Here is a 25,754-nt window from a genome sequence, read left to right on the forward strand (position 1 = left end):
AATGTGTCATTCCAGGAAACTAAAAAATAACAATTTTAAAAAGCTACTGTGAAGTTGAGGGGAAAATCAGTATGTATTTTATTTTATTGATATAAAAGAAAACTACAAATACTGTACAGTGAGGTGTGCTGTAGAACACTATACAGTTATAATAAACTATTACCAATTATTTATTACTCAAATGTAATATATACAAGCAATCACAAAATCAGAAAATAATGGGTAACAGCCAGTGCCTTAGGGATGATGTAACATCTATACTATTTTATTGAGCAGTTAAAGCACTTGCCATTATTTCCAAATATTCTCACTATTACTGATTTTTACATATACTAAATAACATTTCCCTCCAAAAAGTAGACTCTCCAGCTCTTGGCACTAACTCTTAAAGTCAAATAGACCTGAAAATATTGATAACCTTTTCAGTCTTTTATTGCTCCACCACAGGCATAAAGGCTCAGGAAGGGACTTGTGCATCCTAAAGAAAAGTATGCAACACCTTAAAATTTTAAATACTAAGTACTTGATACTCACAAGCAGATAACATCAACTAAAACTTTTTTTTTGTAGTTTTTCTTTCTTTTACAAGAGAATAATCATTGTATTAATATTATACTACAAAAGCATGTAGACTCCATAATTTAAAATTAAATGTCAGATATACAAGTAATGGCATTTTCTCCAATAATTCACAATTTTTACAATTTCTGCTATTTTGGAACAAAGGTTAAAATTCCCACGATTTAAGTATGAACTGAAACACTTAGCATCTTAGAGAATTATTAAGAATGACAGAACTTACAATTAACTGTAAATCTTACAATTGGTGAGATAGCTCCCCTTTGTTATTTTATTTCTTAAGTAAACATTCTACTATGGTATGTTTTCAAGTGAATAGTTCTGGCTTGAAATATTAACTTTTTAAATTAACTGTGAAGTGCCTTGAAGTTGTAATAATTTTGTTAAATTATATAACCTTGTAATGTCTACCCAACTTACTTAGAGCATGTATGTACCTCACTACTACTATTATAAAAGGTCATTTTAAGTTCATATTAAGGTGAGTGGAGTTTAACCTGATTTTTGCAAAGTCTTTTATGAAAATCTTAATATGGGAACTTTGAGAACCTTGAAACTCAAAATCTGCTCTGCCATATTTAACTATGGGCCAATTAAAATTCCTATTGAAAAGTTAAGACAAATCTGGACTGGTATTTTATAGTCACTGGAGTCCCAGTGCACAAACTCTGTGCACAGGTACAGCCCCTAGGCCTGGCCTGTGATCAGGGCCAATTGGGGCCTTCCTTTGTTCCGCGCTGCCCCCTGGTGGTCAGAGCACATCATAGCAAGTGGTCAGACTCCCAAGGGGACAATTTGCATATTAGCCTTTTATTATATAGGATTATACTGACCAAATCAAGATGACAGAGGTTACAAGTTTATTTCATATCTAAAGGCTAGTTATTAGTGAGGTCTAAGTTTTTAAGAGAAATGTTTACCAATAGCCAGTATTACTAGATAACTACATAAAATACTTTTTTATAAACTTTGCATTTGGTAGCTAATGTGATGTCAGTACAATTCTCAAAAACCTGTCATTAGTAGTATGAGTTGCTAGCAAGTGATCTTCCCTGAGGTAAGAGACCATATGCAAAAGTCTGCTCATTTCCAATGAAGTTAGATACTCAAAGATAATGGCAATAAGGACCTGTGGCTGGAAATCACAGATGCATTTCAAGCAGAAGGCTTAATTGTAAAACCAAACTAGAAAGTTATCAGAAATTATATAGCAAATTTGCTAAGTTTCTCAGGTCATTATCCTGACACACAGTGAAAGAGGGTGAAATGGATCTTATGCTTGCCCTTAGACTAGTTCCTGAATAACCATTCCCTTGTAGTTCATTATATTCTAGCTTTTATTTGGCAACTGTCTTGTTTTTCTTCAGTATCAACCAGTTTCTCATTATCAGCATACTGGACATACTCTATCTTCAATTCTACCTGGACTTTGGGTCATCAATTCAAATTTGATATGTTTAACTGTAAAATGGATTAGTGAAGGAAAAAATTTTACTTTGACTTTCAGTGAAACACTGCAAACAGAATTGTTATAGTTTGTTACACCTAGGGCTAAAAATATTAACTGATTTATGATCTCCAGTTCTGGTGATCGTAAATAGTACTAAAAATAATCATTCTTTAGTCCTGCATTTTATTACAATAACCATATGAAAGGATGATATTTAAGAATTTAAATTTTCTAAAACTTCTTTGTAAAGATGATACCTGGGCTCACCTCTCAAACACCATTGATTACCCCAACCAAATTTCAGCAGCTTTAAAATAATTTTAAGAAATTTAATTATTCTCAGAATCAAGCCTTTTATTCTTTATCATGGGAGAACCAAAACTATTATAATACTTATACCTAACTGGCTTCTAAATAGCATTGCTGTGGTGAGAGAATTTAATATGTTTTAGAGATTAAACCCTTTGAAATGTTCACAGGTACATTCTAATTTGAATAAATAAAAGTATTTAATAGGGTGTTTGGTATTTTTTACTTCATACTATGAGAGTGTATTTGTCAGTAATTAACTAAACATATTAAGCCACAGGTGAAGAAAGTATTTGTTAAAGAAAAGGAGATTATATAATTTACCTGGTAGCAGTGCATTTTGCTTGTTAAAGTTTTCTTATATTTAAACTAAAAAAAGGGAGGCGTATTTCAATGGCTGAAAAGGCCAAAATTATAGTGGTTAGTGATATTTGTAACTTTTAGTTTAATACACAGAAGTCACCTATACTAAATGGGAAATATTAGTTGGCAGCTGCAGTTCTTTATGCAAATCTAGTGCACAATATAAAAATTCTACACTTCTCTGCTATTTAGATATAAAGACACTTCAAATTTACAAAAATGGAGAAAAACTTTTTTTTAAATGTGATAAACCCAATTTTATATCTTGGTCAGATGTAACCTGCGAATATGTAGATTTTCTATTCTTTCCTTATTCCAAATGGACTAGCTTATTTAGTAAGCAGATTCAGTCAGAGATACTTTCAGAGAAAGAAAAACAAAGCCTCCCTTATTTGGAAACACAAGTTAAAGTACTGTCTATATTCGTTATGAATCAACAGGTTGAGATTTTTAAACACCTGATAATTATACTCCCTGACGTACGTTTTCTTAAAATGAATACACAATTCTGCATCTGTTACATGTGTAAACAGACAGCCAGGCTTTGCTCTAGATAAGAAATTGTATTAACAGACATTTTGTCTTTCATCCATTCTAATTCAAATTAATTTCAGTGAACAGAAGAAAAAGATGTATTGAAATGTACATTCAGTATACAGGTTTGCAAAATAGAATAAAATAGTGGGATACCAATCTCAGGATAAACATTGTGTCTTTAAGGAATAAGCATGAAAGCTGCTTCTTGAAACTGGCACTACGATTTGATGAATACAAATGCCCAGTTGATCAGGGTATGAGGCAGTAAAATTTATATCCAAATCCAAGTGAAGCCAACAAGTAAAGAAAACTTTATGGATTCGGGGGGAGGGGGGGGAGTTTTGGTTCAAAGGAGGGGAGGTGTTAAAGATACTTAGCATATATATATATAAGTTTACATACCACTGATCAAAATCGTAGAAAAATGTAACTCATTCATAAAGAAAAATTCTCATTTATAAATTGTGAATCTGACAAACTCTGAAATTAGAGATTAACTACTGCTACAATAATTTTTACATTTTTCTACTACACTTTGCAATCAACTTTTCTGCAAGATTAAAGAAAAAAACAAATTTGGTGGTACTTGACTAGGCCAGGATTCAAAAAATAATGGTAACATATTATCCACAACAGAGCACACTATTGGCTGTGTTGACTCAAACAGCAACATTACTGAGTCACATTGACTTTATCATTCTAGAACAGGTATTTTCCCCATAACCTTGCTCAAATCAGCAAAATGTTTTATCATTACATTCTATCCTCAAGATATTTTCACCAAGAATACTATCTCTATGAATGTTTACGTTCACAGAAATGTCAAGATCCTATTATCTAAAAAACCCTTTTTATGAATTTTAAGATACAATTTAGTTCAGATAACCTTCAAATTTATATAAATCTTTGAGTCTAGGAAATATGTGGGATGGTTACATCAACAGTAGCAAATCTCATTCCCTCCCAGTCCTAGCTTTTTTAGAAATCAAACATGTTTAGCAAGAGAATTTTTATGTCTGAAACATTAAGACTTTCATAAAATTAAGATTACAAAGAACTTCCAAGGAACCACATATATGGAAAAAACTCATCTCAGCAGATCTAGTAACTAATTTGTAGGAATTCAGAGCCAGCCTGGGCAGCAGTATATTAAAAGCTATTGCCAATCACACACTTGCTATCATGCACTGAATAACAAGATATAATCTTTGAATTGTATACGTACAAGAAAGATATTTAATGACTAATCAAATTATGTGGCCCAGCCAACAAATATTACATATTCACAATAAACATTCTGCCTTTATTAGCCTCTAATTAAATCAAGAGTGATCCATTGGCTCAGTTGTGTTTGTCATCTCAGCATCTTGACTATCCATCTCTTCAGGCTCATCCACGGAATTTCCCTTTTGTGCTTTTGACCTTGTGGCAAATGCTGCTCCCAGTGCCTCTGCCACACAGCTTTCAGTTGTTTCTGTATTCAGATTTTCAGTGCCACCAGTTAAAGAAAAAGATTCAGGTAAGCCAGTCTGAAGACTCCCAGACTTCACAGAACTCATAACTTCTCCTTTCCTTTGAGGAAGATCAGATGTTGACTGCTCTGTACTTTGATCCCTCAAGTGCTTGTCCATTGAAGCCTGAATAGAAGAAACCATTTCCTGCAATTTTTTTCGCTGGGCCTCAACCAATTCAGGATCCAGCTGCCTGCCGTCTCTCGTGGTAACTACTCCAGGAGCTATTCGAATAAGCTCACTGTTACCTGGAGTAGCTGTGAATATAGGAGGCTCTGTTTTAATGGAACTATTACCAAAGTCTGTCCCTGTGTTATGCTTCCTTACAACTGGAGTTTCCCTAGCTCTTGGATCAAGTTGTAGGTTACTGGATGCAGTTCCTAGAGAATGCCCTTTTCCCTGAAAGGCAGTTACATTATGAAGTTGATCAGATTTCTTTTTCACTACACCACCACTACCTAGTTTTAATAGCCCATGTGAGGGACTTGATTCCCTACTTCTTGTAGTAGCCTCTGCTCGAACCTGACTTACAGCCTCTTTAACTAAGTCTTCCACATCAGGACCGATGGGAAAATGTCCTGCAGCATCCACACACAACTCCAGTCTATCTTCAGAAGCATTATAGACAAAGGTTTTGCCAGGTAGATGTGGAAAAGTACAATGCTTGCCATCAGCCATACCTAAAGAAGGGGAAAGATAAATAACATATTAAAATGTTACTTTAAAAGTACAATAAGGACAATTTTAGGTGAAATAGTAAATTTTCAATAATTTACAGATTACAGCTTTTAAAACAAAATTAGGAAATAAATTACTATCAATATAATTTAATACTACAAAAAAAAAATATTACCATAGACCTTAAAGTAGTTCCTGGGGAGATGTTTAAAAGAACATATCATTTTTGCATTATGTTTATATAAGAGAATGTCCTATTTTTAAGAGACTTGTCTATGTCCCCTCCCTGTGACCAGGCTGGCCAGACCCCACCCATGCACAAATTCATGCACCGGGCCTCTAACACACACACACACACACACACACACACACACACACACACACTCACAGTGGCCAGATTATTATGCATTCAAAGATCATAATTTGGCCACTTGGTGTATAGCTTCTAGACTTTTTACATTATTTAAATACTTAAAATATGTATTTTTTAAAAATCAATGCAAATATTTTAAGTATTGTAGTCCCTTTTAAGCATAATTATAACTTATAATAGAGGCCCAATGCACGAAGATTCATGCAAGAATGGGCCTTCCTTCCCACGCTGCCCAGAGGCCCAGAGCAGCTAGGGTGATGCAGAATGCCTGCATTGACATCATGATGACAACACAAGCATCCTGCCCCCTGCCGCTCAGCACCTACATAAGCAAATTAACCCATCTTTGTTGGGTTAATTTGCATACCCATTCCTGATTGGCTGGTGGGCATTGTAAAGGTACGGTCAATTTGCATCTTACTCTTTTATCAGTGTTCAGGCCACATGCGGCCCGCAGAGGAGTCTGATCTGGCCCGCCAGGTTTTTTGGGCAGTGAGCGCAGCCGAGGTGTTACAGTAGAAATTAGTAGTTCATATAGTCCGGCCCTCCAGCTCTCTGAGGGACTGTGATCTGGCCCCCACTTTAAAAAGTTTGAGGACCCCTGGAATAGTCCTTTGAATTTTAAGAATCAAGGTCTATTAAAATTTTTATATCACATATCAACAATTCCATTACACATATAGACCAAAAGACATGTATAGTAACATAGCTACACTCTTCCTTACATCCCCAAACTATAAAATACCAAAAATGCATCAGAAAAATGGATGAATTATATTAAAACTAGGGACTGGGTGAGACGGGCCAGACATGCCCCAGAGCCAACCTCTGTGGTCCCTCCCTGGCCAGCCGCACCTAGGGTGGCGCCGTAGCTTGAACGGTGTCTGTGGAGTGAGTAGGGACCTTCCGGCAGGTTGGGTGGTTGGGTCCCTTGGCCTGGCCTGCAGAGATCAGGCCAAAACTGGCTCTCCAAAATCCCGAGGGGTCCTGGATTGTGAGTGGACAGTTCTCGAGTGACACCCCCCAGAATCGGGCTCCCTCCTCTCTGGTTCCTGGGTGCATCACCCAAGAACCGCTGCTGCCAAGTCACCAGTTTGGCAGCTCCTGCATGAGTGTCTGCCCCCTGGTAATCAGTGTGTATCATAGGTACTGGCCAGTTGGTTGGACAATTGCTTAGCCATATATATATATATATATATATATATATATATATATAATCTCGAGTAGCCAGATTATTATGATCTCTGAATGCATAATAATCTGACCACTCAGTGTACTGCATCTTAGTTATCTAATCATTAGGTGATGGTAATTTAGGTGGATTCCACTTCTGACTGACCATGTATGTATGTATATGTATGCATATATATATATATATATATATATATATATATATATATATATATATATATGCCAAGTGACCAAACAGCGGAATGACCAGAACCAGTGGCTATGACGCATACTACAGTGGCCAACTGGCCCAATTAGGGGCAGGGCTGGCCAGCCAACCCCCACAACCAATCCTCCCTGCCAGCCCCCTCCCCCCGCCCCCCAATCACTGAAGTGTGCCCTTCAGTAATTCTAAGTAAGTAAATGCTCTCCAGCCTTCATAGACCGGGAATCTGAATGACAAGTGATCAAGAGAAAAACTGCTCACGGTCTGGACCATTAGGCAGGTGTCCAGGAGAAGTGCCCAGCACAACCACCATCTTCCTGTGTTCTCTCTCCACTGCTTACTACCGAAGAGGGCAGCCACATCACACCACAGCCCCTCTTTAGAGGGTTTGTCAGCAGGGAACTAACCCACATTATCTGTCTAGGGAGAAGCTTAGAAACAGAAGCTCTAAGTGTCCCTGACACTAAAGCGCCTTTGAAGCTTCAACTCATCTGAAAGGCAACAGCAAATGTGTATACACCCTGCAAAGATCTTTAACACTAATAACTACCCCTGGCTGGCCCAGCCCCAATCAGCTCTCTCCCACCCTGATTAGGGGCAGGCCAGCCAGAACCCACCCATGCACTAATTTGTGTACTGGGCCTCTAGTCTAAATACACTGAGTGGCCAGATTATTATCTCTAAACCCATAATAATCTGGCCACTCAGTGTGTGTGTGTGTGTGTGTGTGTGTGTGTGTGTATTAGGCCCAATGAATGAATTTGTGCATAGGTGGGTCCAGCCAGCCTGGCCAGGGGGAGGGGACATGGGCAGTTGGCCAGCCTGCATACTGGTCGAACTCCTGGTCGAGGGGACAATTTGCATATTAGCCTTTTATTATACAGGATATATACTGGTGGCCAGTGTATATAAAAGGCTAATATGCTAAGTGTCCCTGGGCTCATCTGACCAGTCGCTATGATGTGCACGGTCTGGACCATTAGGCAGGTGTCAGAAACTGCCAAGGTGCAGTATCTTGGCAGCGGCAGTTCTTGGGTGACATACCCTGAAACCAGAGAGGAAGGAACCAGATTCCTTGCGGGGCCATGTGATTCCACCTTTGACTGTGGGTCATGTTGTTGCTGGGACTCTGAATCTGGTTTACTGCACACTTACATTTGTGTTCTACATCCTGTACAACTTTGCAGAGTGCCCTCTCATACTCTGGGACCCCTCGGGAGATGTTGGAGAGCTGGTTTCGGCCCAATCCCTGCAGGCCAGACCAAGAGACCCCACCTGCTGGAGTTATCCTGCTCACTCTGCAGATGCCCCTTGAGCCACACCACCACCCCAGGTGAAGTGGGCCAGGGAGGGATCACAGGAGGTTGGCTCTAAGTCCAGCCCATCTCACCCAGACCCACCCCGCCAGCCACCTTCTAATTAATTTCCTTGCACGGGGTCACTAGTTATGTATAATGCTATTATGAACATTTCTGTACAGGTCTTGTGTGGACATGTTTTCATTTCTCTTGGGTTTACATCTAAGAGTGGAGCTGCTGGGTTGTAGAGTTTAGTCTGTTAAATCTTTCCAGGAACTACCAAACTGTTTTCCCAAGCAGCTGCACCATTTTACATTCCCAGCAGTGTATGAGGATTCCAACTTATCTATTGTACATCCTTGCCCACACTTCTTATTTTCTGACTTTTTAAAAAATATATATTTTATTGATTTTTTACAAAGAGGAAGGGAGAGAGATAGAGAGCTAGAAACGTCAATGAGAGAGAAACATCGACCAGCCGCCTCCTGCAACACCCCCCACTGGGGATGTGCCCGTAACCAACATACGACTGGAATTGAACCCGGGACCTTTCAGTCCGCAGACCGACACTCTACCACTGAACCAAACAGGTTTCGACATTTTCTGACTTTTTAATGGTACTCATTCTAGTGAGTGTGATGTACTATCACATTGTGGTTTTGATTTGCATTTCCCTGATGTTGAAGCATCAGTTCACATGCTTCTTGGCTTTTTATGTATTTTCTTTGGAGAAATGTCTATTCAGGTCTTTTGTCCATTTTTTTTTGTTGCTGTTGTTACCTTCACCTGAGGATATTTTTTTCCATTGACTTTTTAGAGAGAGTGGAAAGGAGTGAGAGATGGGAGAGAGAAACATCGATGTGAGAGAGACATAGCAATTGGTTGCCTCCTACACTCTCCCCAACTGGATCAAAACTGAAACCAAAGTACAATATGTGTCCTTGACTGGGAATTGAACCCGAGACCCTTAGGTGCAAAGGCCAATGCTCTATCCACAGAGCCACAACGGCCAAGGCTCCTTTGTCCATTTTTAATTGGGTTTTTGAGAGTTCTTTATGTTTTAGGTACAAATCTATCATCAGATATAATTTGCAAAAATGTTCACCTAGTCATGGGGTGTCTTTTCAAATTCTTTTTTTTTAAATATGTTTTTATTGACCTGACAGAGAGAAAGGGAAAAAGATAGAGAGATAGAAACATCAATGAGTGAGAGAAATGTTGATCAGTTGCCTCCTGCGTGCCCCATATTGGGGATTAAGCCCAAAACCTGGGCATGTGCCCAGACCAGGAATCAAACCGTCACTGTCAACCTCTTGGTGCATGGGACAACACTCAACCAACTGGGCCAAACCAGCCAGGGATCTTTTTACTTTCTTGTGGTGTCCTTTGCAACACAAAAGTTGGTTTGTAATTTATCTACTTTTTTCCTTTTGTGCTTGTACTTTTGGTGTCATACTAAGGTTTTGCCTAATTCAAAGTCAAAAAGTTGTCTTCTAAGATTTTTCTAGTTTTAGATCTTATATTCAGGTTTTAATAGAGTTTGAGTTATTTTGGTATTTGGTGTGAGGCAGGGTCAATTTTAGTATTTTTCATGTGGACATAACACTTATCCTATTACCATTTGTTAAAAAGAAACTATTCCTTTTCCCATTATCATAATCCTAATTAAATATTTACTTTTTAAAAATCATTCACTGGTATCAATATATTTCAGAAGGCAGAATAAAGTGAAAGAGGGAAAGTTAAAATAAAAGGATGCAAGAATGGGAGTGTCAGAAATTTATAGCTTTAAATGCTTTTGATTTAAATCTTTAAAGTTATAGCTTTATGTTTAAAAAAAACAAAACTTTATCATCAATATTTTAAGTTTCTACTTAAAGAAGCTTGAAAGAAGAGTGCAAATTAAATGCAAAGTAAGCACAAAAAAGGATAAAATAAAGAGCAGAAATCAATGAAACTGAAATCAGAAAAACAATAGAGAAAACCTATAAAACCAAAAGCTGTTTCTTTAAAAAGATCAATAAAACAAGTAAATTATAAAAAGGACTGGTCAGAAAAACTTGACAAGAGAGGTACAATATCAGAAATGAAAGACCTAACCAGACATTAAAAGAACAGTAAGGAAATATTATAAAAAATATTATGCCAATAAAATTGATAACTTGGACAGATATCTTCAAAGACAAAACTAACAAAGCTTACTCAAGAAGAAATGGATATCCTTATTAGGTATAACTCTATTAAGAAATTAAGTTCAGCCAAAACCGGTTTGGCTCAGTGGATAGAGCATCGGCCTGCAGACTGAAAGGTCCCAGGTTCAATTCTGGTCAAGGGCATGTACCTTGGTTGCGGGCACATCCCCAGTAGGGGGTGTGCGGGAGGCGGCTGATCGATGATTCTTTCTCATTGATGTTTCTAACTCTCTATCCCTCTCTCTTCCTCTCTGTAAAAATCAATATAACATATTAAAAAAAAAATTAAATTCAAAGTTGAAAATTACCCAACAAAGAAAACCCCAAGCACAATGGTTTCACTAGTAAATTCTACCCAACGTTTAGGAAATAATATCAAAACTATTACAAAATCTACCAGAAAACAGAACACTTATTATTTTATGAAAACCAACACTATCCTGATTATACTGTCATTACAAGAAAGGTACATGCTATTATCAATCATGAACATTGAACACATGTAAAAACACTCAGAATATGAGCAATCTGGATCCACCATGCAGTTGGTCCCTTTTTAATTGGGTTTTTGAATAGTCACAGACATGTAAAGTACAGCATAAAAAATAGTCAATAATAATGCAAAAACTATGTATGGTGTCAAGGGGGTACTAGACTTATCAGGGGGATCACTTCATAAGCAATATAAATCTATATTGTACACTTGAAACTAACATAATATTCAATGTCAACTCTAATTTAAATGTTAAAAAGGTAAAAATTAATAAAAGGTAAGCAAACAAAAATAGTGAGTCAATGCAATTCAACCCAACCAACAAACTAAAGATAAAAAACATAGGATCATTTCAATAAATGCAGGAAAAGAGACCTGATAAAATTCAGCATCCATTTACAATATAAACTTTCAACAAACTAGGAATAGAAGGGAATGCACCCTCAACCTGATAAAGGACATTTCTGAAAATCTACAGAACAGAATGCTTCCCCCTAAGATCAGCAACAAGGCAAGGATGTCCACTCTCACTACTCCTATTTAACACTGATCATACAGCCACAGTGCCATAAGGCAAGAAAAAGAAATAAAAGGCATACAGATTGAAAAGGAAGAAATCAAACTATGTTTTATTTCCAAAGGATATAAACAATCCCAAAATATCTGACAAAAAGCTACTAAAACTAATATGTGAGTTTGACAAGGCCACAGGATACAAGGTCAATGCATAAAAACCAATCTTATTTATGTGCACTAGCAATGAACAATAGGAAATCTGAAGTTTTTAAAAAGCATATTTTGCCCTGCCCAATTGGTTAGAGCATCATCTGATGAGCCAAGATTTCAGGTTTGATCCAAGGTCAGGGAACATACAAGAATCAGCCAATGAATGCATAAATGAGTGGAACAACAAAAATTGATGTGTCCCTCTCTAAAATCAAATTTAAAAAAATTTTAAAAAGCATATTTTACAATAACATCCCAAAACATGAAATATTGATATATAGGTATAAATAAATGAACAAAGGATGTGCAAAATTATATGCTGAAAATTACAAAATGTTGGTAAGAGGTATTAAAGACTTACGTAAACGGAGAAATATAATATTTTCATGAACCAGAATTGATGTTATCAAAATATCAATTGTCCTCACATTCAACACAATCACAACAAAAATCCTAACAGACATTTTGTAGAAACTGACAAGTTGATTCTAAAATTTATATGGATAAGCAAAGCACCTAGGATATCCAAAAGAATTTTTAATAAGATTCTAGAAAAAGACCCATTTGTACATGGTTAATTTATTTTTTACAAATAACCTTATTGACATGCATGTTGTATATAATTCACCCTTCTCAAGAGTATAATTCATGGGCAATTTTAAAAAATGTATTGATTTCTGAGAGGAGAGAAGAAAGGTAGAAACATCAATGATGAGAATCATTATTGGCTGCCCACTGGGTATCGAGCCTGCAACCTAGTCACGTGCCTGACCAGGAATGGAACTGTGATTTCCTGGTTCATAGGTCGATGCTCAACCACTGAGCCACACCAGCTGGACAATTTTTGATAAAGGTATCAAAGTAATTCAATGGATAAAATATAGCCTTTTCAACAAATGGTGCTGGAACAAATGGACATCCATACATTAAAAGAAAAAAGTCCTTGGCCAGGTGGCTCAATTGGTTGGAGCATCCTCCACTATGTCAAAATGTTACAGGTCCAATTCCTGGTCAGGGTGTTTAGCTGAGGCAACCAGTTGATGTTTTTCTCTCTAAAACTCAATAAAAATATATCCTCAGGTGAAGAATTAAAAAATAAATAAAAAAGATCCCCAGTAGTGGGTGTGCAGGAGGCAGCCAATCAATGATTCTCTCTATTAATTGATGTTTCTAACTCTCCCTTACTCTCTGAAATCAATAAAAAATATTTTTAAATGTTAAATTAGTTATCAAATTTAAAAAGTTATAATCTTTAAAAGGTATAATTAAGAAAATAAACAAGTTACAAATTGGGGGAACTTATTTGCAAAACACTTATCTAATGAATGAATATGTAAAGAACTCTCTAAACTCAATTTTTAAAAATCCAAACCAATTTTAAAATGGGGGGGAAAGATAGCAAATAAACAAATAAACAAAGAAAGAGTCTCTCGGCATCATCAATTTGTAGGAAACGCAAATTAAAACCATTATGAAATAGTACTATAAACCTTTTACAATGGCTTAAAAACAAAAACTGGTACTATCAAAATACTGACAAAGACACAGTAACTAGAACTCTAGGAATAATTAGAACTCTAATACAATGCTGATAGGAATATAAAATGGTCCATCCACTTGGAAAATAGTTTGGAAGTTTCTTAAAAAGTAAAGCAAATATTTACCACATGATTCAGCAATCCAACTCCTACGTATTTCCCAAAGAGAAGTGAAAACATATGTCCACACAAATGTTTTTAGTGGCTATATTTATAGTAGCCAAAAATTTTGATAATAAAACAACAAACCAACTGTCCTTCAATTGGTTATGAATTCTTTAAAATGTGATAATACATACAATGGAATACTACTCAACAATCAAAAGGAATGACTACTAACATATGCAATCAGACAGATGAATTGCAAAAGCATTAGGCTAAAACAGAAATTGGCAATTTTTTTCTGTCAAGGGGCAACATGGTAATAGTTTAGGTTTTGCAGACCGTAAAGCCTCTGTCACAACTATTCAACTCTGTCACTGTGGTGTGAAACAGTCACAGACAATATGTAAATATGAGTGTGGCTATGTTTCAATAAAACTTTATATATAATAGGCAATGGGCCTAATATGGCCCACAGGCAATTTGCCAATCCCTGTGCTAAGTCAAAGGAGTTAGACACAAAAGGTTATACTGTATAATTCCATTTATATGGTGATATAAAAAGGCAAACATATAGACACAGAAATTAAATCAGTAATTGCAAGGATTTGGGGGTTAAGGACAAGGGATTAATTAGAGACATAAAGCATCTTTTTGAGATGATGGAAACATCTTCTATCTTGATTGTGGTAGTGTTATATGACTATATGTTTATAAAAATTTATATATCTGTATACTTAAGAAGGGTGAATATTACTATATATATATATTATGCTTTAATATTCTCATCTTAGAAAGAAAGGGAGGGAGGGAGAAAGCAAGCCACTCTTTGGTCCCCAATTCAAAAAACTCAAGAAAAAATTATTTTTACATAATCAAAACTCAAGGAAATTTAAACACGGGTATCTAGTTATATTTTTTAAATGTGATAATGGTATTGCAATTATTTTTAAAAAAATAAAAAATATAATAGTTATATGAAGTTCTTATACATGATATTATATTATGTGTGAAATTTATTTTTAACAGTCCAGTTGAGATGGGGTAGAAATATACTGATAATTGTTGAAGCTAGGTGTGGGTAAATAGAGGCTCATTATACTATTATTCTTGCTACTTTTATATATGTTTGCACATTTCAACAATAGCCAAGTTGAGATGGGGATGGGGTTAAGAATTAAAAAAAAGTGAGAGATAAAAACTATAAAATAGAGATTATGCACTTAATGTCTACCGAGGTCAAGTAGGTGAAGAAGCAAGATAAGCCAGAGTGATAAAGTCTGAGGCCAAAAGCATTCACATCAAAATTTTAAAAACACAGGTGTGTTCCAAACACACACTGGCATCCTCTCTCTCAAAATCTTAAAACTATGAATATACAATTATATACTCACACATGCCTTTATAAACAATGCACACACAATGTGAAAAGTAGTAAAATGTAAAATGAGTTGTGTCCTAAAATCCAGAAAACACTAGGGTATGTGTAATAATTATAGCCAATACACAATACAATAACAAACTACATTGATCTGGTTCTGGGATAGTTACTAGCATTAAAACCAAACTGCTTCTGCCCAACTGGAATGACTCAGTGGTTGAGCGTTGCCCTATGAACCAGGAGGTCGCAGTTCAATTCCAATCAGGGCACATGCCAGGTTTCGGGCTTGAACCCAATATGGGGCATGAAGGAGGCAGCTGATCAGTTATTCTCTCTCATCATTGATGTTTTTATCTCTATCTCCCTCTCCCTTCCTCTCTGAAATCAATAAAAATATATATATATTTTTTAAATAACTACTGCCGAAACCAGTTTGGCTCAGTGGATAGAGGATCAGCCTGCAGACTAAAAGGTCCCAGGTTCGATTCCCATCAAGGGCATGTACCTTGGTTGCGGGCACATCCCCAGTAGGGGGTGTGCAGGAGACAACTGGTTGATGTTTCTCTCTCATTGATGTTTCTGGCTCTCTATCCCTCTTCCTTCCTCTCTGTAAAAAAATCAATAAAATAAAAAAGAAAAACAACTACTAATTTCATAAATTGTCTTTAGTTAAGAATCATATACATTATTTAAATGAGAAAATAAGAGCAAGAAAGTGATAGGATATTTTTAGTAATAATATAGCAGAAAACACATCTGAGCTTATCAGAATAATCCATTTTATTTAGGCAGGTTGCTAAAGAATACATATCTAAAATTAACATTAGAAATAGTTTTAGAATACTATCTGAACTTTATCTTCTAACACCCTGAGTAAAGATATTATCTAAAAATAAAATCAGAATTTTACTATACCCATGGTTTTCTTCATAATATTGTAGAATACGCCACCCCTTTGGAACATGTGAGGAAGCCCTTTTGCATAAGACCATACATCTTCTCCTGTAAGATAAAAACACATACAGTATCAGCAACAAACAAAAGTGTTCAACCCAGGGTTGTTTTATATGGATTAGCCACTAACAGAGATTGCAAGGCAGCCTGGTATAACATATAGAGAGATGAAATAATATGGAATGATGAGGCTATAGCATACTAGGAAATGCATGACCCACCTAAAAAAGATGGCAGCCACTGTCAGCTACTGTCATGGAAAATGTAGGCCCAATGTTTCAAGACAAAAATGGCTTTTCAGCTGAAACTGGTTTGGCTCAGTGGATAGAGAGTCGGCCTGAGGACTGAAGGGTCCAGGGTTCGATTCTGGTCAAGGATATGTACTTGGTTGCGGGCACATCCCTGGTAGGGGGTGTGCAGGAGGCAGCTGATCAATGTTTCTCATCGATGTTTCTGACTCTCCCTCTCCCTTCCTCTTTGTAAAAAATCAATAAAATACATATTTTTTTAAAAATGGCTTTTCATAAGAAGCCAGAAATCTGGACTTTGTAAATGTGAATTTTTAAAATATATATTTTTGTTGATTCAGAGAGACAAAGGGAGAGGGAGTGAGAGCTAGAAACAAGGATGAAAGAGAAACATCAATCAGCTGCCTCCTGTACACCCCCTACTGGGGATTGATCCTGAAACTGGGCATATGCTCTGATCAAGAATTGAATCAGCCAAAACCGGTTAGGCTCAATGGATAGAGCGTCGGCTTGGGGACTGAAAGGTCCCGGGTTCGATTCCGGTCAAGGGCATGTACCTTGGTTGCGGGCATATCCCCAGTAGGGGGTGTGCAAGAGGCAGCTGATTGATGACTCTCTCGTTGATGTTTCTAACTCTCTATCTCTCTGCCTTCCTCTCTGTACAAAATCAATAAAATATATTAAAAAAAAAAAAAAGAACTGAATCAGAAACCTCCTGGTGCACAGGATGATGCCCAACCAACCAAGCTACAAAGACCAGGCAATTCTCTCAATTTCTTTAAAAAAATATATTTTATTGATTTTTCACAGAGAGGAAGAGAGAGGGATAGAGAGTTAGAAACGTCAATGAGAGAGAATCATCGACCAGCTGCCTCTTGCACACCCTCTACTGGAGGTGTGCCCGCAACCAAGGTACATGCCCTTGACCAGGTGTGCCGAAACCAAGGTACATGCCCTTGACCGGAATCGAACCCGGAACCTTTCAGTCCGCAGGCCGACGCTCTATCCGCTGAGCCAAACCGGTGCCGGCAATTCTCTCAATTTTTAAATGTGGGAACTAATTGAAAAATGTATTCACAATTACACAACTCAATATGAGGCATATTAAACAAAGTAGATATGAAAACTGAATACAGCTCAAAGGATACTAATTTATTTTAAAAAATATAAAATTATATTGTCTATATTTTTGTTAAAGCCAAATAAAAACAATGGAAGGGGCTAGGGAGAAAAGTCAATAAGTAGGCTAAAGATAAGTAATTAATGTTTTGGCTAGATCCCCAGGGGTCATGCAGGAAGCAGCAGATCAATGATTCTCCCATAACTGATGTTTCTATCCCTTTCTCCTACTCCCTTCCTCTCTCTGAAATCAATAAAAAAATTTTTTTAAAAAAAGAATGGAAAGAACATAAAGTTACTTTTGGCTTGTAGAATGTAGTTGTTTTGTTTCTTTATACTTTCATTGTTTTCTAATCTGATAATGTACAGTACTACTTTCATAATCAGTACTTTTAAAATTTACTTTATACATATTTAAATTCCTTAAATTAAAAAAAAATCTTATAATTAAAAAAATATAAAAGAAAATAAAAGGTATCAAAGTAATTTGAGTATAGTCCAGCTGATGTTGCTGAGTGGTTGAATGTCAACCCATGAACCAGGAGGTCATGGTTCGATTCCCAGTCAGGGTACATGTTCAGGTTGTAGGCTTGATCCCCAGTAGGGGATGTGCAGAAGGCAGCCTATCAATGATTCTCATCACTGATGAAATCAATAAGAAAAATAAATATTTTTTTAAAAAGTAACTGAGTATAGAAAGGAATAAAATCAATGTCTAACTTAATCTTCAGAGCATGGTATTATAAAATCATCATTTATTATAATATCCACATTCATCTTAAGATACATCAATATGCATTATTTTCTTTTTATGTTTTTATTGATTTGAGAGAGAGGAAGAAAGAGTGAGAGGAGGAAAGAAGGATAGACAGAAGCTTCTATGAAAGAGAAACATTGATTGGCGGTCTCCTGCAGGCCACCCCTGGGGATTGAGCCTCAAACTGGACATGTGCCCTGGCCTAGAATCATACTGTAACCTCCTGTTTCATAGGTTGACACTCAACCACTGAGTCACACTGGCTGGGCAAGCATTATTTTTAAATCAATTTTATAACTGCTCTACTAGATATATGCTATATATAAATCAATTAGAGAGGTAATCAGAGGGCATGTAAAGAATAATAATATACACAGACTGGCCAGATTATGATGATCTCTGAACGCATAATAATCTGGTCACTCAGTGTGTGTGTGTGTGTGTGTGTGTGTGTGTGTGTGTGTGTATGGCCCGGTGCATGAATTTGTGCATGGGTGGGGTCCGGCCAACCTGGCCAGGGGTAGGGGACATGGGCAGTTGGCCAACCTGCCTGCTGGTCGAACTCCTGGCTGAGGGGTCAATTTGCATATTAGCCTTTTATTATATGGATATACACTGCATTCAGAGATCATAATAATCTGGCCACTCAGTGTATATTAACTACTATCTAGAATTGAAACTGTCCTCTATCCAATATTTAAAGAAAAAAAAAAAAAGATGTAATAATGATGTTTAGACCCAATGTCATCTAAAATCACAAATGTTTGAACCCCAGGTGTAATTCTGAAAAATCTTAAGGCAGTTATAACATCAACAGGCACTATTAAATTACAAAATACTGTACACTTTAAATTCTCTCACTCTCACTCTAGCTTGCATTCTCTATCTCTCCCTCTTTCTCACCCCTTTTCTCTAAGCGTATCTTTGAGTGAGGATTTAAAAAATAAATACCACTGCATTAAAAATGCATAGTTATTTTTTTTTCAGGAAGAAGAAAATACACAAAAATCAAACAAGTTTCTCAACTCCTAAAAGGTCGCTCAACTTTGTAGTGAATGGGGTAAATATCACAAGTAGCTTAACTCCATTTAAAGCAACTCAAACAAATTGTTTCTCACAAATCTGTCTTTATCTTTTGAAAAAGAAAATTAAGTAGAAACTCAGTAGAATACAATATTGAGAAAGAATTAATTAGTCTAGTTTTTATGATGGATGCTGTACCATCTATCATCTCTACCACACAAGAAAATCCATAAGGAAACAATAACCAGAACTAAGTGTCACTCCACTACTACATAAATAATAAAGATTACAGCCTGCAAAAATTGTTCAATAACTTCCAAATGGTCTGGATAAAGCAGATGTGAAATAATTACAGGTAAAATATTATTTCATTTTAAAACTACCATCAAAAGATTAAAGTGACTAATTCCATGAATTGTTTATACTGAGCAAAAGACTCATGTACTTAATGTCTTATTGATATACAGAAATAGATATAAACTCTATTCAATAAATGTTCTACTTAAAAATAATGTAAGGAAAAACACATGTCCCTGACTATTAAGCATTCAGCCTATTTAATGAAGATATAAAAGCTATATGATGAAAACTAAAGCTATGAAAGTATGGGATGCCCTCATCTGGGATCCTGCAGGTAAGTTTATGGAAAGCAAGGACTGTGTCTCATTAATCCTGTACCTCTAGCAGTTTCTAACTCACAGCAGACATTCATTTTGTTGAAATAATCTGCATTCTTCCAGCATTTTCTTAGCACCTTATAAGTGTCATGCCCTATGCTTGGTGATAGGGTTTTCATTGGTGAATAAAACAAGCTACTATCTCTTTTATGGAATTTATAATACAGTGGGAGAGGCAAATGAATAAATAAGCCAACAAATGAGATAATGAAAACTTGTAATAGGTGCTACGAGAGAAATGAAAAGGATAGAATAATAGAGGGTACCTATTTAGAGTGGTAAATAAAAGTCTCTCAAACCCTTATATAAGGTGATCAGAAGGAGAAAGCCTCTCTTAGGGAGGTGATATTTAAATCTAAACCTAAATGAGGAGGAGCCAGGTATTTGAACACATAAAGCTCGATGAGTTATTTTCTAAAGCAAAACAGTAGCTTAGTTCACATTTGGTAATTCACAAAATAATTTCTGCACTTTGAAACTTGCAATTTTCTAAATAAGCTCTGTCACTTCATTTTCCAGCCCAATCCAATCCAAACAGCGAGTTTCCTGGCACTCTTTACATAAGGTTGTGTGTATATAACTATCCCCAAGTTGATATTCTTACAAACACACCACTTTTTACTAAGAGTATCTAAATACAGCTAGAAGTAGAGGTAGAAAACTGACATTTATGGAGGAACTATTATAGGCCAGGCACTGTGTTAGTACTTTAAAGCAGAAAGTCTTTCAAGTGTTACCACTATAAAATCAGCAAAACACTCTTTTTATATTCAAATTTTGTGTTTAGAGTAAAAGGAGAAGATTTAAAGAAATTTGTGATTTGTAAGGAAAACAACATAAATATTGGAAGTGAAGAGGGAAGGGATCATAAAAGAAAGACATTATCTTGGTGAACTCATGGCACTCCATAGTTTACTACTCAAATATTCAGGTTCAGAAACCTCAAACCAAAATAAAAAAGGTGACTAATTATAAACCAGAATTATATCGTACTAATTTTTGTTACAAAATATATTATCTTATTGACCAGACTTTTAGACTACTGATCACAATCTCATCCACACCACATAATCCTCATTTGCACTTTCAACTGTACATCAATATTTATATCAGGAAGCAAAATCAGTGATCAGAATTGATACTTGATGAATATAAAATCAGTAAAGGGATATCAGATCTTTCAGCCAGGCCAAGGTGAGGACTGACCACACATTTCTGCCCTTAAATAGAGATTACCTTCCAAGTTACCAGAATTTTCATGAACCACAGGTTATTTATCTTTTTCTTTTGTGCAGCAGAGTATAAACAGAGCCAAATTCTGCTTTTCAAGTCTTTTTCAATGTTCTGTGCTGACCATCCATTCCATTTCTGCTCGAATAGCCTTTTTTGAGATATGTTAATGTCATGTATTTAATTCAAAAACATTTCAGAGTACCCATTATCTGCTGGGCACTATATTAGGTGCTGAGCATCCAAGGTTAGTTATGATCTGAACCACATTCTCAAAAATTCATCTTCTATTGAGGAAAGCTTCCTCTTTTCTGTTTTTAATTTAGGAGATTGCTTTTTGTTTTTAAGTGCCTTCTGAAAATATCTAATTTATCCATTTTGTGCTGATGTTATTTAATTTTCAGAGTCCTGGGAGTAATAAATTTACTTTGTATACTAACTACAAGGGGTATTTTGTATAGAGGAGGAAACTTAAGTACTGGGAAGTTAAGCAGCTTACTTGTAATCACAAAGTAAGTAGTGGAGATGAGATTAAAATTCTAGATCTTTCTGACTCCAAAGATCACACAATATTTCCTCTATTCCATGCAGTCTCTAAGAAACTAAAAGCTCTAAGACAGAAATATATAAAATGCCTACATTTCTTGACATATCCCCCAATTCAATGACTGCTAAAATAAAATCAGCAATATCAAGTTATAAATTTGTACAGGATTTTGAGATCTATTAACTACAACCCCTCCTCCCCCCTTTGGCTTGTTAAAAATAATTTAACAAGCCAAGAATAAATAATCTTCATTTTGGAAGGTCAAGGTCCAATTCACTGATATTTAGCATTCTTGGAAACATATTCAAATCACAGATCACTTTTCTAGGTGGAAGCTCTAGTATCAGAAAAATAAGGCCCTTCTAATATGTAAGAGATCTAAATTTTACTGCTACTTTAAGCCTCATTTTCATTATCATCTACATCTGTTCTTCATGTTTCTTATGAGTTACAACAGTTCATTACAATTATGGCAGTCACTGAGTAAGGAAATTACTTGAACACTAATCCTAATGTACAAATAAGAAAAATGTGATGAACTAGGGAAGGGAGAACAGGAAATGGAGGAGAGACACTATCAGGTGGGAGTGTGGTGTGAATAACACCAGAAACTGCAATTCATCAAACAGGAAGTCCTGAAATCACATGACATGCAGGAAAACAAAATTTAAAAATAAATGAGAAAGGGAAAGAAAGGTGGGCAAGTTCAATAGAACCAAGGGGGGAAATGAAAAAGGCTTTAAATGGATACATTACAAGCCTATTTAAAAGATTAATAAGTTATTGGGGTGATGAACACACATATAATATAAAGATGAATTATAGAATTGTACACCTAAAATCTATATAATTTTATTAACCAATACCACCCAATTAGGTCAATATTTTTTTAAATTAAAAAATATATATTTAAATAATCTGGTGATAGTTAACAGACTATTTTCACTTTTTAGTTATGTTTTATATTTGCTCAAATATAAGAGAATGTTCTGTCGAACATTCGAATTAGTTCTGTCCCCATCCTAATACACAATAGACCCATCTCCTATTTTCACTTTTTAGTTATGTTTTATATTTGCTCAAATGTCAGAGAATCACACAAATATCTAGCCATTAACTGTCAAAAAGATTAAAAATAATTTTCTTCTAAAATAGTTTTTATGATGACCACAGATTTTTTTTTACAGAAACAGAAAAAAAGTGTATTATATTCACCATTAAGAAATACCATCTGAGTTAAATTCATCTTACCCATTAACGTTGCTAAAAGACACAAGGAGTACATTTCTTTGTCAGCTTGCTCCTGAAGTTCCTTAGATGACAGTTTACCGGTAGCAGCAATCTCTTCTTGTTTCACAGTGTGAGCAGAGTGTGCTGCAGAAGACTGGCCACCTTCTGCTTTACTTTTTAGAATTTCTATTGTAATTCTGTCACCATGCTGCAAAGGAACTGGATCCTTTTCCATTCCTGCCTGGGGTGGCATTAACTCTTTAGGAGGAAAACCATATCGAATACACTGTAAATATGGAGGAATGTTGAATTCTCTGGCTATGCTTTCCTGAAGTTCAAAAAAAGTTGTTGTAGACTTAAGTGTAACCATGGACTGCCGTCCATCATTAGTTGTTATTCGGATTTTCTTCTCTTTAGAAGTTGTGGGTGAATAGGGAGATTTGGTAGGGGTAGCAGGTGCAGAGGATGGACCATCCCGAATGGCACTGGGAGAAACAGTCCTGGGCTGCCCTTTTTGTTCTTGTTTTAACTTCTCTGTTTTCCGTTTCTGCATTACAGAAGCCTGTTCCGTAATAGTCTGTTGAATAGTTCTTTCTGTTTTACTCATGTTTAACTCCTCCTTGTGCAAAGTTTTTGTTTTCTGTCCAGTAAGAATAATTTTAGTTGGGAGCTGAGACTCTGACTCTTGTCCTTGTACATCTTCAGCTCTTTGAGCATGAGCACCATCTATATTTACAGGAGTATAATCATCAGGATTCTTTTTGGCAGTCTGATGCAAGATAGTGTGGACAACTTTCTGAACTAAGATTTCACTCCCAAATTCACCAGGAAAGTGCTTGGTAACAAGTTTCATTGCAACATCATAAACATTACTATTCAAAGATGAATCACTTTCATACTGGAACCAATATACTGTTTCTCTGACCACTCTGCCACCCCATTCCAAAGTAATAGGAAAAGCTTCTGGTAGATTGTCATACTCTTTACCATCCCAAAAATGTTTGAATCCACAACCACACTTGCCACCAGTGGACCTCGAATTAGTTCTGTCCCCATCCAAATACACAATAGACCCATCTCCTCTGACCCTTCGCACGGATGTTCCATGACACCAATTACAAGCTGGTAGGCTACTCAGCCCATAGTCTGGTACCAGTACATCTTTCACTGAGTCATATGAGCAAACCACACTGTTCACGGGAAAGCTATAATTTTTGTCAGGCCTCAGCTGTCCATGAGTACTTTTGGCCAGGTTATATAGCTTTCCTCCTGGAACCAACCACTCTGAAGGAACATGAAGTTCAGAAAGGGCACCACAGAGCAAACATTTGTGAAGGCGATTATCCATTACTGCTTTTTTAGCAGCTGCTGTGACTTCTTCAGGCTGCACTCCTATCACCCCAGTCCTCCTGTAGAAATATTGATGAACATCAGCAACCAAACTGGGGTGGATACCATGTTTGTCCATAAAGACTTCTTCCATAGCAGCAACAAGCCTAAGTAGGTATTTATCCTGTAGGCTTCTGTCTCCTCCAATAACACAACCACCATCCTCCTCAAGTTTGATGTACTTTTTAATAAGGTCCTGAGGCACACCCCATGCTTTTGGAAGCAAATTCATAGGCAATTTGGGCAAGGCAGCCCCTTTTATACCTACCAAGGGAATATAATGGTTTCTACCAGAGCTACTCCATGCAATACAAATTGGTTTGTTCAAATGCCCATCTCTCCCAGTGCACTTCTCTGCAGGGATGAGCCCAGGCAGAAAGGTGGCCGAATAATCACCGGAGCTTCTCATGCCACTGAGAGAATCTAATAGAATAATAGGGCGATGTAACACATTGGCAAGACCAAATATGTGGATATTCCTCAGGCCCAAAGGAACACCCTCCGGAGGTACAAACAAAGGGTCACACTCATTGATGATGTCTTCCCACTCAGCAGCATCAATGAAGTCATGGAACAGGGCTTGGTATCTGGGCAGGTGCTGTTGAAAGTGTTGTTTCAGATTCTCTCTCAGGGCATGCCAGAAGAGCTCCCGGCCCACCAGAGCCCGGGACACCGCATGCACCAGGCAGTGTCCATCCCCATCCACATGCACTGGAATGAGGCATTCCTGGCTTTTGTTGGCCCGCTTGATGTCCTCAAGGGTGTCATGCAAATAGAGGAGGCTTCCGGAGCGGTCCTTGCCATAGCCCACCGTGTTAACGTGCTCCGGTTCGATGAGGAAGGCGCGGTCACCCAGTAAAGCGCAATCGAACAGTTCGCCCTGGTTCATGTCCCGGAGAAGCTTGGCCCGGCCCGTCTGTTTATCCATTCCATAGCGAGCTAAAATGGGCGACAGCAGTTTGCAGTGGTAGTTGGAAAGGCCCATCACCTTCACCAGCTCCGTGGTCTTCTTGGGCGCCCCGGTGACCCCCAGCAGCGCGTTCCGCAGCAGGTTGTGGAGCACTACGTCCGGGTCGGTCACCTCCTCCACCCCCAGCAGCTGGTGTTGCTCGTGCCGCTGCCCGCACTCGGTGCACTCGATGCTCACAGAACCGGAGGCCGGGAAGAACAGGCGCGCCTGGCACTTGGGATCCGGGCAGCTCCCGGAGAGGATTCTTCGGTCTCTCCGCTTCGAGAGCATCCCCGGAGCGGCCGCCGCCGCCGACAGGGACGGCGGGGTGTGCGGTGCCTCGGGGGGAGGAGGCGGCGGCGGCAGCGGAGGCGGCGGCGGCGGCGGCGGCTGAGACATAGCTCTCGGGGCTCTCGAGTCTCGGTTCCGCGTCCCAAGCGACCCTCAAAGGCTCATAGCCCAGACCCCCACCGGCCCAACTCGGTCTAGTCCGGGCCCAGGGCGAATCGCTTTCGTTTTCCTACCAGCTCCTCCTCCTCTTTAGGCGAAGGCGGAAGCGGCGGACGTTGTTTCTCTTCTTACTTCTCCTCTGCCGGAGCCGTTGCCCCGAACGTAACGGCCACCACCCTATCCCGCACTCACACTCACTCACTCACTCTCGCTCTCTCTCCTCAGACACACAGACATACACGCCCTCGCTGACAG

At 37.5% G+C, this 25,754-nt stretch overlaps 1 protein-coding gene across 1 annotated transcript; it reads right to left on the reverse strand.

Annotated features, from left to right (window-relative positions):
- Positions 1–54: 54 nt before the first annotated feature.
- VCPIP1 (valosin containing protein interacting protein 1) lies at positions 55–25,734 on the reverse strand. The gene is made up of 3 exons (XM_036437035.2): positions 22,733–25,734; positions 15,842–15,928; positions 55–5,429 (listed from the first exon to the last, which is right to left on the reverse strand). Exons 1-3 carry the CDS (start codon positions 25,446–25,448, stop codon positions 4,561–4,563), a joined length of 3,672 nt encoding a protein of 1,223 aa, XP_036292928.1. The 5' UTR covers positions 25,449–25,734; the 3' UTR covers positions 55–4,560.
- Positions 25,735–25,754: the final 20 nt, after the last annotated feature.

The sequence above is a fragment of the Pipistrellus kuhlii genome, unplaced genomic scaffold (assembly GCF_014108245.1).
Source record: "Pipistrellus kuhlii isolate mPipKuh1 unplaced genomic scaffold, mPipKuh1.p scaffold_m20_p_14, whole genome shotgun sequence".
NCBI classification, from domain to species: domain Eukaryota; kingdom Metazoa; phylum Chordata; class Mammalia; order Chiroptera; family Vespertilionidae; genus Pipistrellus; species Pipistrellus kuhlii.

Bases quoted from the DNA above. Each gene is read 5' to 3' on its own strand.
- VCPIP1 (XM_036437035.2), bottom strand. From the start codon at position 25,448: ATGTCTCAGCCGCCGCCGCCGCCGCCGCCTCCGCTGCCGCCGCCGCCT. The intron at 15,929-22,732 runs GTAAGATGAATT...TTTATCTTACAG, and splicing joins TCTTTTAGCAACGTTAATGG to GAGAAGATGTATGGTCTTAT. The intron at 5,430-15,841 runs GTATAGTAAAAT...CCCCTTCTTTAG, and splicing joins TATTATGAAGAAAACCATGG to GTATGGCTGATGGCAAGCAT.